General features: G+C 36.5%; 1 protein-coding gene across 1 annotated transcript in view; it reads right to left on the bottom strand.

The window, feature by feature from the left end:
• The window catches only part of NME8 (NME/NM23 family member 8), a 48,823-nt gene extending 39,289 nt beyond the window's left edge, over positions 1-9,534 (bottom strand). The window contains exons 1-5 of the mRNA XM_037070668.1: positions 9,502-9,534; positions 9,351-9,408; positions 9,052-9,158; positions 5,996-6,067; positions 1,571-1,687 (exon numbers count right to left, since the gene is read on the bottom strand). Of these exons, the coding sequence (XP_036926563.1) occupies positions 1,571-1,687; positions 5,996-6,067; positions 9,052-9,158; positions 9,351-9,408; positions 9,502-9,534 (387 nt within the window). The remainder of the gene's footprint in view (positions 1-1,570; positions 1,688-5,995; positions 6,068-9,051; positions 9,159-9,350; positions 9,409-9,501) is intronic.
• Positions 9,535-18,615: the final 9,081 nt, after the last annotated feature.

The raw sequence follows: 18,615 nt of genomic DNA, 5'->3' as shown, positions 1-18,615 counted from the left end.
AAATTGCTAAGAGAGACCTTAGAAATTCTTACAAGAAAAAATATAATCATGAGAGGTGACAGATGTTAACTAACCTTGGTGTGATCATCATTTTGCAATATACACATATATAAAATCATTACATCTTAAACTATACACTGTTATTTGTCCATTATATCTCAACAAAGCTGGAGGTGAAAAGATTTCTGTAAGGATTAAATGAGATCTGTTTGCAACTCATAGCAAACAGTAAGTCTCCAATCATTCCTAGTACTGATAATTTTTAAGAAGAAGTGTGGAGAGTGGGAAGAGAGAGAGAAGGAAGAAGATTCCCTGAAAAACAGGACAACCTGAAAAAGTAAAGAAAAATGTCCTTGGACGATAAAAATCTCTATTACAGATATAAATTTCTTATATTTGTCATTTTTCAGTTGTCCATCAAAATGGTTTTTAATGCTCTTAGTAAAGTACTTTGTATACAATGTCAATATTAGCACAGTGACACACAGCACATTTTTCCCAGTTTATTTCCTTTCTTTACATTTTAGAGGAACTCCAAAGTTTTAAATAATTAAATCTGTATTTTTCGTTCTTGATATCTCTGGTTTGTGTTATACTTACAAGGCATTCCCCAATCTATGACAATATTGGGATTTGACAATATTTTCTTCTAATACTTTTATACTTAGTTTCTTCATATTTGACTCTTTAATTCACTTGTAATTTATGTATGTATGTATGAGGAAATTATACAACTTTCTTATACAAATAGTAAACCAAATATTCTAAGCCTATTTATTGAATTGTGTATCCTTTCCTGATTTAAACTGACATTTTTATAGCAAACACTTATAAAAGTTTGGGCTTATATCTTCTCAACACTTCTATTTTTTAATATTTCTTGGCTAATATCTACTTTCTGTTTCTTAAATTCATATTTCCCTTGGGCTTGTTGTTGTTGTTTGTGGTATGTATGTGTGTATTTCAATAACATCAGTTGCTCATATTTATATGCCTATATTTCTGATCACTTTTTTACCTGGCTTACTTTCCTGTACTATTATGTTCATACCTTCATATACTTTATGGTTTGTTTTGTGAGTTTAAAATATTTCATTTCTTATTATATAGGTAATATGCTTCACATACACAGGATCTTTTTCTAAATATCCTATTAAGTGTACTCTTTTTAAAATTTGTCTATCTTGACCTCTTTCTACATCAATAATATGGAGTTAAAACATACTAAATAACATCATACTATGGATTTGTATAATTTATAATATAAATTATAGACATTTTATGTAATTTATTGGCTGTTTCTAGCATTTGGGTTACTTATAAATTTTTAATAGCAGAAAATACTGCAATAAATATTCTTTTCTATATTTGCCTCATTATCTTCTTAGAAAAAATTAATTGTTCAGTAAAGGAATATATGTGTTTTTTAAGGCCTTTGATACCTCCCAGAGACTTTGCAACATTTAGACACCTAAAGAGCTACAAAATCAGGGAAAATGCTTTAGGAAAACAAACAAAAAAAAGTAATGCAATTTTTTAAAACAAAATACTCAGTAGTCTAAAGTATTACCTGAGGGCGTATCATTTTACCTGCTGCAATTTTTCTCTCCTCATTGATCAAGTTAATAATTTTTTTATTAACAAGTGGTGCATTTGCACCCTCAATCTTTGCAATAATTTTGCCATTCTACAAAAGAAAAGAAAGCATGAAGAAAACTTTCATTTTCAGGATAAGTCAAAAATTAATACTTCAGCTAAAACTAAGTAAACCCACTCTGACCCACACCTCCACCAATACTTTCTTAACAATTGAAATTTGCCATTTTAAAATATATCAGTGATGTGAAAGTATGTCTTGACTGGGTAAACTACACTCTGAATTCTACCTGCACTTAGTCTGTCCTTCTACAACCAAAGACAGGCCATCCCTGCATTATATTTTAATGGTCCTTTGTAGGCCTACCAATATTATCCTCCCTAATTATCTCCAACAATATATTGCTTTTACCTATATTACAGCACATATTTACTAAATACTTCTTTACTAGCACTGTACCAGGTATGATGTTATGAAATAATAGTCTTACCTATTACTACCTGACCTACTAATATCTAACCTAGATAAATTACAACACACACATGAAATAACAACAATGACAGGCACCATCAAAAGAGGAACAAATAACTTGGAACATCTATAAGAATTGGAGGCTGATCAAGTTGATCACCAAAGGTACTTACCAATAACAGGAAATAATTCTTGGTATAAAATATGAAGTATGGGCAAGAGATAACTAGGCAAAAAGGAGAAGAAAGAACATTCTAGGCAAAAGGAATTGAGATCAAAGTGTCTAAAGCCCAGAAGGGAATATGTCAAATGAGAAGACCAGCAGAGAAACTGAGGGATGACAGGTCTGAGATGAAGCTCACAGCCACAGAGAGCCAGACCCCACAGAGCCTTGTGGTCATGGAAGGATGCAGCCTTTATCCTCACTGCACTGAGAAACCTTTAAAATACTTAAACAGGCAGTGACCACAATTAAAACTGTTGTTTGTTAAGAACATTTCACCTATCATGTAGAGAAATGATTAGAGGAGAATCAGAAGATATACAAATTAGAAGTTATTGCAGAATTGAAGATGAGAGGGAAGGTTGCTGAGTCTCCAGCAGGGGTGGTGAGATGGAAATAATGAAAAGGAAGAGATGAGTGTGAGGAAGTCTTGGGTTGTAAAATTGACAGGTCCAAGTTCCAGTGTGGATTGGGTATGATGTTAAAAAGAGAAGCTGCTAAGATAGCTCTACAGTTCTTGCTTGAGAAACTAGATACATTAAGAGGTTATTCACCAGAAGAGGCAACACCAGAAAACCATGTTTTCTGGGAGAGGGAGGATTGAATCAGTTCATTGTGAGATGTTCTTGAGACAACCAAGAAGAAATGTCAAGGGCCCTGGCTGGCGTAGCTCAGTGGATTGAGCGTGGGCTGCGAACCAAAGTGTCGCTGATTCGATTCCCAGTCAGGGCACATGCCTGGGTTACAGGCCAAGTCCCCACTTGGGGGCACACAAGAGGCAACCACGCATGGATATTTCTCTCCTTCCCTTCCTATCTCTCTCTAAATATATATAAAAAAAGAAATGTCAAGCCACCAGTTTGATACACATGTCTGAAGCTCAAGAAGAGGATTTAGCTGAAGATGTAAACTCGAGTCATTGATATATGAGGCGACAATTGAAACTGTATAGAGATTTTCTAAGAAAAGTGACATGACATGGTAAAGTCTATATTTAACACTTCAATAAAGAAGAATAAATCTGCAAAAGAGATGGAGAGGGGGTAGCATCTAGGAAGGCAAAAGAAAAACCAAGTCACAAAAGGAAGCAAATTTTTCAAAAAGAAAGACATGGTCACTGTATTCAATATACTTGAGAGGTAGGCCTAAGATGATGAAGGCCTAAGAGTATTTGGTATATTTAGCAATAAGCTCATAACAGGATACATTAGCAATAGAAAATTTTGGTGGAATAATAAGACATAAGTTAGATTGAATGAGTGTGGAGTTAATGAGTGTGTGGGATGAACAAAAATGGAGTAAAAATAAATTAAAAACTCTTCTGAGAAATTTAGCTGAGAACCAAAAGAGACAGATAAGTAGAAGTTAGAGAGGGACATGGTAGCAAAAAACAAGTATTCTATTTTAAAAGGAAAGAATTATATTCATACACCAAAGAGAAGACTCCATTTGAGAAAGATTTAAATGAAATCTGACATTCTAATAACCATTTCCCACTGAAAGGAACTTTCCAACAATTCTGTGAGCTTTCTAATGTCCTTTGAAAAAGCCCTTCTTGATGGAATTTGCTGAAATAAATTTGTTGTCAGCTAAGAATGCTGACCAATACAAAGGGCTATTGTGGAACTATTTGAACAAATAAACAGTGTGGGAAAGCAGTTTTGTGATTACAGTTGAGACTCTTTTTTTTTTCTTTTTTAAATTATTTTATTGTTATTCAATTACAGTTGTCTGTATTTTCTATCCACCCTTCCCCACAACCCATCTGGACCCAGCTCCCACCCTTGCTTCCACTCTCCCCCTTGGTTTTGTCCATGTGTCCTCTATAGTAGTTCCTGACCGATTGAGACACTTAATGATTACAGATAAGGAACGAAAGAGATAACAAAGTCTGAGGCATAAAGCACAGGAGTGATTGGGTGAGGTGCACTGCAAGAAAATTTCATTGAAAATTAGGTGGCCAAGAATTAAGAGTCCAGGATTTGGGGTTGGTTGTCAGTGTAAAGTCCTAGGGTGATGGCAGAACTTGGTTTGAAAGGAAGACTTTAAGCCATATGCCAAAGTCTTCAGTCATCTACACAATTGATCCAAAGGCCAGTGAATGACAGAAATAAAGTGAATGAGGAGGAGTCAAATAGAGTGGACCTCCAACAAACAAAGAAAAGAAAGTTATTGTAATAACAAGTAAAGGAAAATCAATTCTTTCTCAGGAAAGAATCTGAGAAAATAGTCACCATTTCTGGGCAGCAGAGAAAATGTCCTATATAAGGATGCAGACTTAAGTCAGGAAAGTGGAACAAAAGTTCAGGGCCAAGGGTAAAGCTTCAGAAGTCTGATAATTACTTATAACAATTCCAGATGTCACACAGTGAAAGGGTTTGAGAGATGGGGGAGTACTAGAGAAATGGGCCAGGAAAAAATATTCTGAATTTTGGAATGGAGCATGCGTGGAGGGGTGGTCTTATAATTTGGGCACTGATTGCACATAAAAGAATATTGACTAGATGGTCCAGTTCAGAAGGGTGGACACGAGTCTACTGATCAGACCTGACTAAATTGCAGGATGATGGTCATCCCAGAACCCTAGACTCTACATGGTGGTTCACCTACCCAGTCTTTTTTCCTCACTCCCATACTCCTAACTGCTCCTGCTGCTGCAGTCTCCTCATTGTCTCATGAGTCGAAGTCCATTTCTGCTTCATGCAGTTACTCATTCTGGTTCCCTAAACTACCTCCGGGCCAGGGGTCAGCAAACTAGGACCCAACATAGAGCCAGTATTCTGGGAAAGCTAAAAATACTTAACTAGCTGACCCCTCATCTAACTCATCAAATCCTACATACCCAGATTGACAATGCAATTTTCAATTGAATTAACCCAGTAAGTCAGATCCTTGAAATAACTGCAAGAGTAGTACTTAACAGAAGGAAAGGGTTATATCCAGAAGTACTTTTACTATCAAACACGACAACGGAAATGTCCGGCAGCACAGGAACCGGCCAGGCCTTCTCTGGAAGCCTTTCCGTAGGATCCCAGTTCTGCAGCTCTCTGTGCAGCAGCTGTGCTCCGTCACACAACTTAGCATTGACCTGTACATTCGCCTTGTAGAAAACAGCACTTAGGATGGTTTTCTGATTGCTAAAGCTGTTGTGTTCATTACAGAATATTCGGAAAACATTGGTAAGTATAAAGAAGAAAACTGAAATTATGCAATCTTCCTCCATACATAGAAAACTAAGGACATTTTGGTGATTACACAGTCTTTATTCCATTTATTTGTAAATACAGAGATAAAAGTGGTAGATACTACAAAATGGTGATCATATAGCTATTTCCTTGATTGGTATATGTGAATATCTGTAAGCAATTCTCTCCTACTGCGTATCTAAGAAATTTCTGATTTTTCACTTCTTTAAGTAATAATTTATCATTTAAATGTCTGATTATTTTCTTCAGAAAGGTAAATACACCTTATTTTTCTTTTCCCCAATCATCTTTAGTATATGGTAGTCTAATTACTCAATCCATTATTAGCTCTTAGAAGTCAGGTTATAAAGTATACTAATAGATAAGCAAAGATAAAATAAAAAATCTGCCATTAGTATCATCAAAAAGGAGTTCTGTGGTTATTTTACAATGCTACTTGCTCTTTAACTCTAAATTGGAATCTGATAATACATTTGAGACAATAAATATTATACTTACAACACTAAAAAGAAAAATAGGTTCACATTTATCTCTAAATGGCTGCAAAGTCACAATGTTGTCAGCCTCTGCCTGAAAAAACACATTAAACTTTCTCATGTTAATAAAGGAAACTATATCCAAGTCATTAGACACACTATGTACAAAAACACAGATGCACATATAAATGCTTACTCAACACTCTCTTAGTGTGTTAAAGCTGTTTTAAGGATCAAATTGCAAACACTGGCAAGTCAGGCCCTTTGTCAGCCAGCCTCAGCCTGACTGCTGGCTGTTCACACTTATGTACCACCCACCCACCCAAAAAGAGAACAAAAGGGGCTGAAAGAAACTGTAATATTAAAGAACAGAAGGCAAAGATTGTATTTAAAAGTAAGTAAGTATCATCATTACAAAAACGTTTATATCATAATAAATCACTAATAGGTAAAGCATTTAATATTGTAAAAGAACTACAATAAATAATATTTACTGAATTTTTATATGTATAGGTATAATGTTAGTAAAAGTCTTTTAAAAGGGCACATAATAGAAAAAAATTATGTTGACCATTTACCTTAGGGTTATTTCAATAATCCTAATCAACTTCATAGGCTTTAATTTTGGATTAAAATTACAAGTTCTGAAAGGTTCCCTTTCCTTGGCTAAGAAAAATATCCAGCAAAGGGTGCTACTCCATCACTAGAGTGGAGTTTGCAAACTATGAATTTTCTTCACCCTTTACGAGCAAGTCATATCATAAAGCCAGGACCAAGCCATGTGACTATACATTGTTCCGTGTGCTCAAACATAACAGAAGGAAAACCACTCAAGGACAATGCACAAAATTTTTTTGTTAAATTCAACGGATGCTAGTATTATAAATACAACATATTTTGGAGACACTACCAGACTTCCCAGTGGGATCAACATAGTCATGAGGCTAATGCCTTGTGGCTGCAGAGTTCTGTCTGGTCCAGGTACTACTGGGAGGACACTCATAAATATCAGGCCTGTATCCTCACAGCTCTGAGCTGTGCTGAGATGAGAGCCTAACAATGTAAATGGCCTAATTTTTCTTCCACACCCACTTGGCAGCCTCCATCACCATCCTCTCCCCACACATACCCCAGGTTTGTTTCTACTTAGATTCAACAAACAAGGAGGGATATATGATGACTCTAGACCACCTGGAAACACAGCATCCAGTTACACTACCTCACTGCCTAAGGACTTCTTCCTTGCTTTCCTCAGCTCAAATTCCTTTCCAGCTAGCCTGACAGGTAAATAGGAGGGGCCTGCTTTGTTGTTAGCTTCTCCCCATTGACCCCCAGTTTGCTTTTAGACACTGGAATTTCTCCCATGGTTCCTGGCCCATGAAACTGCACTCCTACCACAACCAGACAGCTGCTAGGATTCATGAGAATTTTCTAATAATGCTCAGTTATCCGTGATCCATTTGCCAGCTGTCAGATCCTCCTAATGCTACTACCTTTTAACTTCTTATGCCAACGTGATGTCTACTGCATGTGGCAATACTGTTTAGGCCCCATTCTCTCTCCTCTAAAATTAGCTTTTCGTCCCTGCCAAGGATCAAATTTAGAATCACATTCCAGCCTCATTCAGGTGGTTCTGACTCTTCAGAGTAAATAAAGCATTATTACGTAACGCTGCCTTTTAAAACACTACAGGGCCCTTTCTTCATAAGGCAACCCCAACCTCTGTTTCATTTTAAAAAATGTTTTCTTTGTTGGTTCTTTAGTGTTTTCTTTGCTACCTACTATCTTGAAGTGAAATAATAATAAGAGGTGAGTTTCTAAGCTTATTTGTAATGTAGAATTAAGAAAAAAAGGTCCTGTAAACAATGTGTCTGCAGAAGGGGATAGAGGGACAAACACAAGTTAAGGTCAGTAAGGAATGTCATTCCCAATGTCTGGGTTGGAAGGGGTCATGGAAAGCCTGAGAATATGCACGGGGTTGAGGTTTCATGTTTGCATCAGGGATTATGCATTTTAGGGATAAGGAATAAAGATATGTAATCAGCTATCTGCTTTGGCATCTTAGGTCTAGCTGGTTTGGACATATTTCTGCCCAATAGAAGTAGAATGTGAGCTACAGTTATACTTTAAAATTTTCTAGAAGCCACATTTAAAACCTAAAAAGAAATGGGGGAACTAATATAATAATACATTTAATAATACAAATTTCTTATACAATAATATCCAAAATACAATCATTTTAACAGGTGATCAATGTCAACATTATTGAGATATTTCACATTCTTTTTATTATACTAAGTCTTCAAATCGCATGTTTATTTTACACTTAGAGCACATCTGAATTTATGGGTTAAATTTTAACCATAAATAATCTCTAATTTGATTTCATAAAATTTACAGTCAAAAAAGTTGATTCACATACCCAAGTTTCCCCAAACACTTTAAAAGTTTTACAATAACCAAATTGAGTATATTTTTTAATTTAAATAAGTTAATTAAAAATAAAAATTTAGTTCCTCTGTCACACTAGCCACATTTCAGTGCTCCAAAAACACTTGTGCCTAATGTCCACCATATTAAATAACAAAGCTCTAGGTAGTTAATAACTTAATATGGATAAAATGAATAATCAATACAATTAATTTCTTGTTACATTTGGGTGGCAAATAAGTGAGGGAAATCACTATGTGGTAAATGCCCAGAGTCTATCCCAAAGCTGTTTAGTAAACAGCATTTGTAACTGTTATTCTGAGAGACAAACTGCATAGAGTCAGGTGAAAAGAAACAGGTCAATAGGCAAATGTCCATTTTTATACTTTTCTGACATTCACAACCATGGTCAATAACCTCAACGCTATTGGAATAAAATGAAAATCACATTTGTTCTCAGATCAGATAGAACTAAACATATAGCTAAACTACCAAGTAAACAGTGTCCATTTTGAAGAATGGACTAAACATATAGCTAAACTACCAAGTAAACAGTGTCCATTTTGAAGAGTTAACAATCCTTAGAGAGCATACTTCAGTACTTAAAATAGCAAGAAAACAATAGTTTAATAGAAATTAAATCCTTACTACAACAAAGTGCAGAATATCATCTTCATTCAGCTCATTTTTCAATTTCCTGAATAAAGTTTGCATTGCTTTGCAAGGTCCACACCAGGCTTGGTAAACATCGATCACTAGAAGATGATGATATTTATGAATGAACACAGTCAAAGATTCTAGAATAGCAGGGGCTACTGCCCTGGGGACAAAGGCAAAGTACATAGCGGGGCTCTATGCTGGAAGTAGGGAGCCACACTTGTACTGGGGTGCCATGAGGTGTCCTGGGCCAAACTACAGGTGACTGGATAAGGAGGGAGCCCCAGTACCTGTCAGGCCTTTGTTCTGCAACATCTCATCCCATAGGCTTTGATTATTGATGACTGCCTACAAAAAGGAAGGCACTGTAAACAATCTTCAAGCTCCAATCCACCAAGTAAAGAATTATTGATACGTCATGCCTTGATACGTCATGCCCACCTGCAACTGGACCTCTCGCTTTTTGCCTGCCATTTATCCACTATCACATGAAAAAGGGAAGCAAAATAGAAAATATTTCAGATAAAATTAAATAATGTTCCGTTTATGCATTCAAGCAGCATCTTAATGTAGAAATTTTCCTTCAGTATCAGCTATGTGCATTCCCCCTCTCTAGAAAAAGGGGCCCCAATGTTCCTGAAGGACTCTCCATGCTGCTTAAAAACCTACTTACTTACAACAGTCAAACTTCTTACTTTCCCAAGGTTCTGGAAGCAAGCTAAGTATGTTAGGAGTTACAATTTCTTAAAAATAGTCGTGTTTGTTTTCAACAAAGCACGTTGGAATCTGCAGAAAGCCTTACACAAAACACAGCCTCCTTTAAGCTCGATTGGGACATTTAAAGAATAGGAAGGAACCACCCCACAGGATCAAAATCGGCCCTTTTGCTGAAGCTTGTGGTCTTCGTGGGATAAGCTTCACCAAGTCTGAGTACCTGAATGCCTCGCAGGCAGAATCTCAGGGTGTCTGGGCTTCTGCTGCGCTTTCTGCCTGCCCTAATCCCCGAAAACAGCAGAAAGAGGGACCCGGGTGGCCCGGGAACGGGCGGGAGCCAACGTTTCCAGCTGGCCCACCAGCAGCGCAGCCTCTTCCGAGCCACACCTCGAGCCTCGACCCACGCACTCACTAACTGCCCAACAGCAGTTAGACCAGTTGGCCCTTGGCCAGGAAAATCAAGCCCTCTTGTGCCCCTACCCTGAAGGGCCTACAAAGACCTGTTTCCCGGTCTCCCTCAGCTGTCTCCTCTCTGTTTAGGTCCCTCCCTGAAAGACAATAGGTGAAATTAGGTTTTTAAACATCACTCCTATTGATTGCAAAAAGCTTGAATGTTAAGGCTTTGAAACATAAACCTGATGAGAGTTTGATTTGCGTCTTCCTAGAATTGACTTCAGACACAAGTGCGCTCTGAAATGTTATTTATAAGAAACTGCAATTGTATCTTATTAAAACAAAGCATAAATTATACATGCCAAGTATCTTATGAGATATTATTCGTGAAGAGATTTAATAGTATGTTTTCCTCCTTGCATATATTTGACATTATCTTTCAAGATTTGTTGAAAGTGGGTTTTTTTGTACATTGCTCTGCCTGTTTTTCTCCTAACACAGCACTGTTTATAGTATTTAATTATTTTCTTGGTTTATAGATTTATTGCCACCTGTTTCATTTGTATATTCACTCAACCTCTGTCTAAACATAATATGTATGAAGACCCAGAGAAGAACTGATCTTTTTTCAAATTTACTGCATCTTTTCTTCACCATTTCTCATGTGTTGAGTACATCTAATTAATGCTTTACTTCAGTTGTTTTGTCTTTCAACTTTACAATACTATTTTTAATAGCATTTTCTGTTGAGATTTCCTGTCTGAATATGATATTCATTGATGTTATATTTTTATTGGTTTAAAAATTTTTTCTTTCTTTGAACATGTTTTTTTCACAGTTGCTTTGAAATCTTTGCTAAATATAACATTAGGCACACTCAGAATCAATTTCCATAATTGACCTTTTTGTTCCTGAGTAAAAGGTATACTTTTCTATTTCTTTGTACATCTAGTAAATTTAATCAAAAACTGGGCATTATCAATAATAATATCAACCTTGTAAAGACACTGACTGAGTTCTCTTGTATTATTTTATTTTTTAAAGGTTTTACTTATTTATTTTTAGACAGGGGAAGGGAGGGAGAAAGAGGAGAGAAACATCAATATGCAGTCGCTTCTCACGTGTCCCCTACTGGGGACCTGACCAGCAAGCTGAGCATGTGCCCTGATTCGGAATCGAACAGGTGACCCTCTAGCTCGCAGGCCAGCGCTCAATCCACTGAGCCACACCAGCCAGGGCTCTTGTATTAATTTAAACATTGCTATTTAATTGTTCTAGCAGGTGATTAACTTTCTTCTCTGGACTCAAAATGCAAAGTTAGAATGCCCCATGATGTGCAGCATCTAATAAAAAGATACAGATAAGTTGAGAGTCAATGATGAAAAAGGTATAAACAGCAAGCATAGAAAGTTGCATGGCCATATTAATATCAAATAAACTGACTTCAGTACAAGAGTATTTTCACAGATAGACATGTCCTGATGATAAAAAGTTTTATCAGGAAGACAAATATTTCTTTTTTTTTAATATTTTTTTAAAATATTTTATTTATTTATCTTAGAGGAGAAGGGAAGGAGAGAGAGAGAGAGAAATATCAGTGTATGGTTGCCTCTCGTGCGTCCCCCGCCAGGAACCGGGAACTGGCCTGCAACCCAGGCACGTGCCCTGACTGGGAATCGAACCGCGATCGTGTGGTCCGCAGCCCGCGCTCAATCCACTGAGCTACACCAGCCAGGGCTATTTCTAAATGTATATACTTAACAACAGAGCTCAAAAATACATAGACCAAAAAAATTGCCTGAATTAAATGAAAGAATAGACACATCCACCATCATAATTAGAGAGTCTAACATCCCTTTTCCAATAAATGATAGAATAAGTATATACAAATCACTAAGGTTTTTGAAGATGTAAACAACTTTATCAATAATCTTGACCTAATTGACATTTACTGACAGCTGCAAAATACACCTTCTCTTCAAGTGTAGTTGGAAAATTTTCCACAATGAATCATATAGTAGGTAATTTTTACCCTGTGTTTTAAAAATATTTTATTTATTTATTTTTAGAAAGAGGGTAAGGGAGGGAGAAAGAGAGGAAGAGAAACATCAATGTGTGATTGCCTTTCTCATGCCCCCTTACTGGGCACCTGGCCCACAACTCAGACATCTGCCTGGATTGGGAATCAAACTGACTCTTTGGACTCTTTGGTTCCCAGGCTGGAGCTCAATCCACTGAGCCACACCAGCCAGGGCTATATAGTACATAATTTCCAAAAGTACAATAAATTTCAAAAATTGGAATCTTTCAGCATATTTTCTCTAATCACAAAAGAAATAAACTAGAAATCAATAAAAATAAAATATTTGGTAAATTAGTAAAGAACTGCTAGTTAAGCAACACTCTACTAAATAACCCATGAATCAAGAAATCAAAATGGAAAGTAGAATATATTTTAAATTAAATGATAATTAAAACACAACATATCAAAATTTGTTAGATGTTGGTAATTCAATGGTTAAAGAAAAAGTATAATAATAAAGACATATTAGACAGGCTTTAAAATTTATAGTGCTTTAAGTTACAACTTAAGAACTAAAAAATGTATTAAAGTAAGGTGAGAAAAGAAAATAAAAAAGATTAGAAAAAATTATTTAAGTAGCAAACCAAAAATAAAGTGATATTGACAAAAATCAAAAGTTGTTTTTTTAAAGATCAGTAAAATTGATAAAGTCAGAATAGTGATCAAGAAAAACAGAGTAAACACCAATTACCAGCATCAGAAATAAAAGACAAGATATCACTAGTGATCTCACAGCAATTAAAATGACAATAATAAAATATCATAACAACTTTATGCCATCAATTTTTTAAACTTAGATTAAATAAAAATTCTTCCAAAACTGCAACCTGCCTTTTTAAATACAATTATTATAAAATATAAATGTTTTGTGCATTTAAATATATACAAATATACCAAAATACAGACATATCAGATTACAGCAGCTTTTATATAAGTGGTGACAAATAGTAGTATACAATAAGCCATAAATTATATGTGAAATATTTGGATACTGACACTGAAAATTGTCAAGTATTCAGTATAACTTCTATAGTTAAATATATTAATTCTATATAAATAATTGTTAACATTTAAGATTATTAGAATAAAAATTGGAAGCAATATAAATGACCAAAATTCTATTAGTATTATGAGATTATATTATATTAATGAATGCATTGAAAAGATACTACTACTTTTCCTTGAGTGGTAAAATTATTTGTGATCTTTATTTTACTTTTTATACTTTTTCCATATTTTCTGTAATTTATATAATTACATTTATTTTAGAATCATAAAAAGCAGTAAATATTTTTAAATCCACCTTTCCCAGTGTTTTTACAGTCGCTTTTCTTCAATTGTCCTTGGGTTCTTTCTCAAGTACTTTCCACTATTTTAATAATTAAGTTTAATTTTCACTTAATCTGGTTTTCCTCACTTCTTTAACATGGCATTTCACTTATTTTCTGGGTTTTGCCCTTTTTTCAAGCTAATGGATATTTTTTCAGAGACATCATTTTTTGCCATTAAAATGGCCATTTTTACAGAAACATCTTAATACCACCCTCTTACCTTTACTAGATAACTCAGTGACCTTTGAAAAGTACTTTCTCCTCCCTCTTTGACCTACCTGAGCATGCATAGACTTGGGAGTTAAAAAAATTAGATTTAAAACCTGGCATTCCCGGCTGGGGGAACTGAGAGTCGCCCGTGCATTCCCTTTGGCGCGGGACCTGAGCCGGCTCTCAAACAGTTGCGGGGAGTCTCAGGCTGCTGGCAGGGCCCCTGGAAGAGAGCCAGCCAGCAGCTCCCTCACTAACCAGCCGGGCACAGACTGAGAAGCACCTCAAGTCAGGCTGTGGCTGTTGGCTTGGAAGAATTGTGAGTTACCCTGTGTGTTCAGCCACAGCACTGGGAAATGTCTGCACCCAAGCCTTCGAGACCAGGAAAGCCTGGCTGGGAGAGCACGCCCTCACGCCAGACCAGGGCTGGGAAGCCTGGGGAAAAATCTGCTCTTAGTGGGGCGTGGGTGAGCGGCACCAGTCTGGATCTTGGGAGGGAACTGGTGAGACCAGTAGAGTTCACCGAGAAGTGAGAAAGGCCACACTAATAGCCCCTCAGGCTGCTGAAGCTAGTGAGAACAGAAGAAAAGGTTTGACCAGCTGGAAACCAACCAGAGGAGTAGGTGGAAGCAAAGAACACCAAGATATCTGCAGGAAACTGCACCACTGAATTTCACAGGTATCCTACCAGAGAAGTTCACACCATAAACCCAGGGAACCAGAACAGATCCATTTAAGAAGCTGAGGCCAAGAAGAAGAGCAACACAAACAATGGGAAGACAAAGAAACAAACCCCAAATGAAAGAAAAGGTGGAAGTCTCAGAAAGAATGTTAGATGAAATAGAGGCAAGTCAACTATCACATGTTGAATTCAAAGCACTGGTTATCAGGAAATTCAAAGAGCTTACCACGAGCTACCAGAAACTACAGGGGAGCTACAATGAACTCTCCACAAACTATAACAACATGAAAAAGGAAATAGAAACCATCAGCAAAGGACAAGAGGAAATAAAGAATACAATTTCTGAACTGAAGAACACAGTAGGAGGTATGAAGAGTAGGATCGATGAGGTGAAAGACAGCATAAGTGAGCTCGAAGACAGGGTAGAAAGAATCTCCCAGACGGACCAAATAAGGAAAAAGAGAATCAGAAAAAATGAAGAGAGTTTAAGAGAAATGCAAGACAATATGAAACGTAATAATATCCAAATGATAGGAATACCAGAAGGAGAAGAGGAAGAACAAGGAATAGAAAACCTACTTGAAAGAGTAATAACGAAAAATTTTCCTAAGTTGAGGAGAGATAAAGTCACACGAATCCAGGAATTGCAGAGAATCCCAAGCAGGTGGAACCCAAAGAAGTCTACTGCAAGACACATCATCATTAAAATGGAAAAATTCAAACACAAAGAGAGAACCCTAAAGGCAGCAAGGGAGAAAAAGGAAGTAACATACAAAAGGGTCCCAATAAGGTTGGCTACTGACTTCTCAATGGAAACATTCCAAGCAAGAAGAGAATGGCAAGAAATATTTCAAGTAATGAGAACCAGAGGCCTACAACCAAGGCTACTTTACCCAGCAAGGCTCTCAATCAAGATAGAAGGCCAAATAAAGAGCTTCCAAGACAAAAGAAGTCTAAAAGAATATGCCTCCACCAAACCAGCTCTACAAGAAATACTAAAAGGGCTGCTTTAAGGAAAGGAAGGAAAAGAGAGAGACAGAGAGGAACTGTGGTACAAAAATGGCAATGAATAAGTCCCTATCAATAATAACCTTAAATGTAAATGGATTAAATGCTCCAATCAAAAGACATAGAATAGCTGAATGGATAAGAAAGCATGACCCACACATATGCTGCCTACAGGAGACCCACCTCAGGACAAAAGACCATCACAGACTAAAAGTGAAAGGCTGGAAACAAATTTTCCAAGCAAATGGACAAGAAAAAAAAGCCGGGGTAGCAATTCTAATATCAGACAAAATAGACTTCAAAAAAAGGGCCATAAAGAGAGACCCAGAAGGTCACTTCATAATACTCAAGGGAAGAATCCACCAAGAAGACATTAACATCATAAATATATATGCACCCAACATAGGAGCACCCAAATATATAAGAAAAATCCTAGAAGACTTCAAGAAAGATATTGACAGCAACACAATTATAGTAGGGGATTTTAACACCCCACTGTCAAAAATGGACAGATCTTCCAAACAAAATATCAACAAAGATATAGCTGCACTAAACAACACCCTAGATGAAATGGACTTGACTGATATATATAGAGCCCTTCATCCCAAAGAAGCTAAATACACATTCTTTTCAAATGCACATGGAACATTTTCAAAGATAGACCACATGATAGGACACAAAATGAGCCTCAACAAATTCAAGAAAATTGAAATCATACCAAGCATTTTCTCTGACCACAAGGGACTGAAATTAGAAACCAACCCCAAAGGAAAAAACCCAAAACACCCAAAATCATGGAGACTGAATGGTATGCTATTAAACAACGAATGGGTCAAGATTGAAATTAGGGAAGAAATCAAAAAGTTTCTGGAAACAAATGAAAATGAACTCACAACAACCCAAAACTTATGGGACACAGTGAAGGCAGTCCTGAGAGGGAAGTTCATAGCAATACAGGCTTACCTAAAGAAGATAGAAACATTTCAAACAAACAACCTAACCCGACGCCTGCAAGAACTCGAGGAACAACAACAAAGACAGCCCAGAGCAAGTAGAAGGAAGGAAATAACCAAGATCAGAGCAGAATTAAATGACATAGAGACTAAAAGCACAATTCTAAGGATCAACGATTCTAGGAGTTGGTTTTTGAAAAAGATAAACAAAATAGACAAATCTTTAAGTAGGCTCATCAAGAAAAGAAGAGAGAGGACACAAATAAACACAATCAGAAATGAAAGAGAAGAGATTACAACGGATACCACAGAAATAGAGGGGATTGTAAGAAATTACTATGAAGAATTGTATGCCAAGAAATTTGAAAACCTAGGTGAAATGGACAAATTTCTAGAAAAATACAATCTTCCAAAACTCAATGAAAAAGAAGCAGAAAACCTGAACAGGCCAATAACAGCAGATGAAATTGAAGAAGTAATCAAAAAACTCCCATCACACAAAAGCCCCGGACCAGATGTTTTCACAGGAGAATTCTACAAAGCTTTTAAGGAAGAACTAACCCCACTTCTTCACAGACTATTCCAAAAAATCCAAAAGGAAGGAAAACTCCCAACTCTTTTTATGAAGCCAGCATCATCTTAATTCCAAAGCCAGATAGAGACACAACAAAGAAAGAAAACTTCAGGCCAATATCACTGATGAACATAGACACTAAAATCCTCAATAAAATATTGGCAAATAGCATCCAACAATACATCAAAAAGATCATACACCATGACCAAGTGGGATTCATCCCAGGGATGCAAGGATGGTTCAATATTCGTAAATCAGTAAATATAATACATCACTAAACAAAAGCAAAGAGAAAAACCACATGATCATATCAATAGATGCGGAAAAAGCTTTTGATAAGGTACAACACCCATTTATGATAAAGATACTCCAAAAAATGGGAATAGAGGGAACATTCCTTAATATAATAAAGGCCATATATGAAAGACCTACAGCCAACATCATACTCAATGGGCAAGTTTCTCTGTAACTCGATAACTTTATCATCACTCTTATCATCTCCCATATGTCTGCAATTATCCAGATAGAGAAATACTTGCACAAACCCTTATCCACCCAAGTTTATGAGGTCTTTGGCTGGTTCTCTGTTGTGAAAGCAGCTTTCATTCTGGGCAGAGGGCTCCCGAACAGATGAATGCTACATGAGATCATGCCACAATATCCAGTCCCCTGTGTCTGATTTCACCCTTTGCTAGCTTAAAGAATGGTTTGTTTTGCAAGTTGGGGTAAAAATATACAATCAGATAAGACCCATTTCTTTCTTGCTCTCAAATATCTCATGGCTTGAGGAGTAGGAAGTATAAGAGGGAATTTTATATAAACAAATAATTATAAGAGTTCACAAGGGCAATAAAGATGATCTACACAAATATGTTTGACACATATTTGATAATAATGTCTCACAGGTTTTCCTCTATTATCTTGATGGTTATTTTGTTTTTCAGTCATTGCCTCTTAATGGCTTTGGAATGAAAAGAGTTCAAAGGGAAATACTGAAAGAATTCATGCAAAGATGGAGTGGAGCCAGACTGTATACAGAAACAGTAATGAAAACCCTGAGTAATGAAGAAGAAAGAGGTTGAACAAGCCAAGGAAGACTGCATATTCCCAAGAAGTAAAAATTTAGGAATATTTAAGGTCTGAAAGAATTTTTGACCTGATTTGAACAGAGACTTATAACCAAATGGAGTGCCAGCTTTTTTTGACTAGAACACTGTTAGGAGCACACCCTCTGTATATCTCTGCCCTTTGCTCTGGGCTGTCCTTTCAGTGGTAGCTGCCCTAAGTCTGAGCTTTCAGTAGAGCTCCTAAAGTGCCAGCATTTAATATGCTGGAGTTTGAATACGGGCACTAAGGATAAAAGGAGGGGTGGGAAGGTATGGTCTTGAGTGAGCTTTTGACAAACAGGGAATCAGTGAAGAGAATTTCTAAGAAGGTGCTGTGGAGCCCAGATATAGGAGCCTCAATCCATACAATGCATTTCAGCTAACATAAAGAGGAAAAACCATTAAATAAATTTTTATAATATACCGAGCCAATGTTTTTTCCTTTTTGGATGTCATTATCACTGTCATCATCGTGTGTTTAATGTGTAACCTGGTGATGTT

Source organism: Sturnira hondurensis, unplaced genomic scaffold (genome assembly GCF_014824575.4).
Source record: "Sturnira hondurensis isolate 20B ecotype Veracruz unplaced genomic scaffold, ASM1482457v3 Scaffold0018877, whole genome shotgun sequence".
Classification (NCBI taxonomy): domain Eukaryota; kingdom Metazoa; phylum Chordata; class Mammalia; order Chiroptera; family Phyllostomidae; genus Sturnira; species Sturnira hondurensis.
Note: the sequence above shows the minus strand (reverse complement) of the source record. Positions and strands in the feature narration are given on the sequence as shown.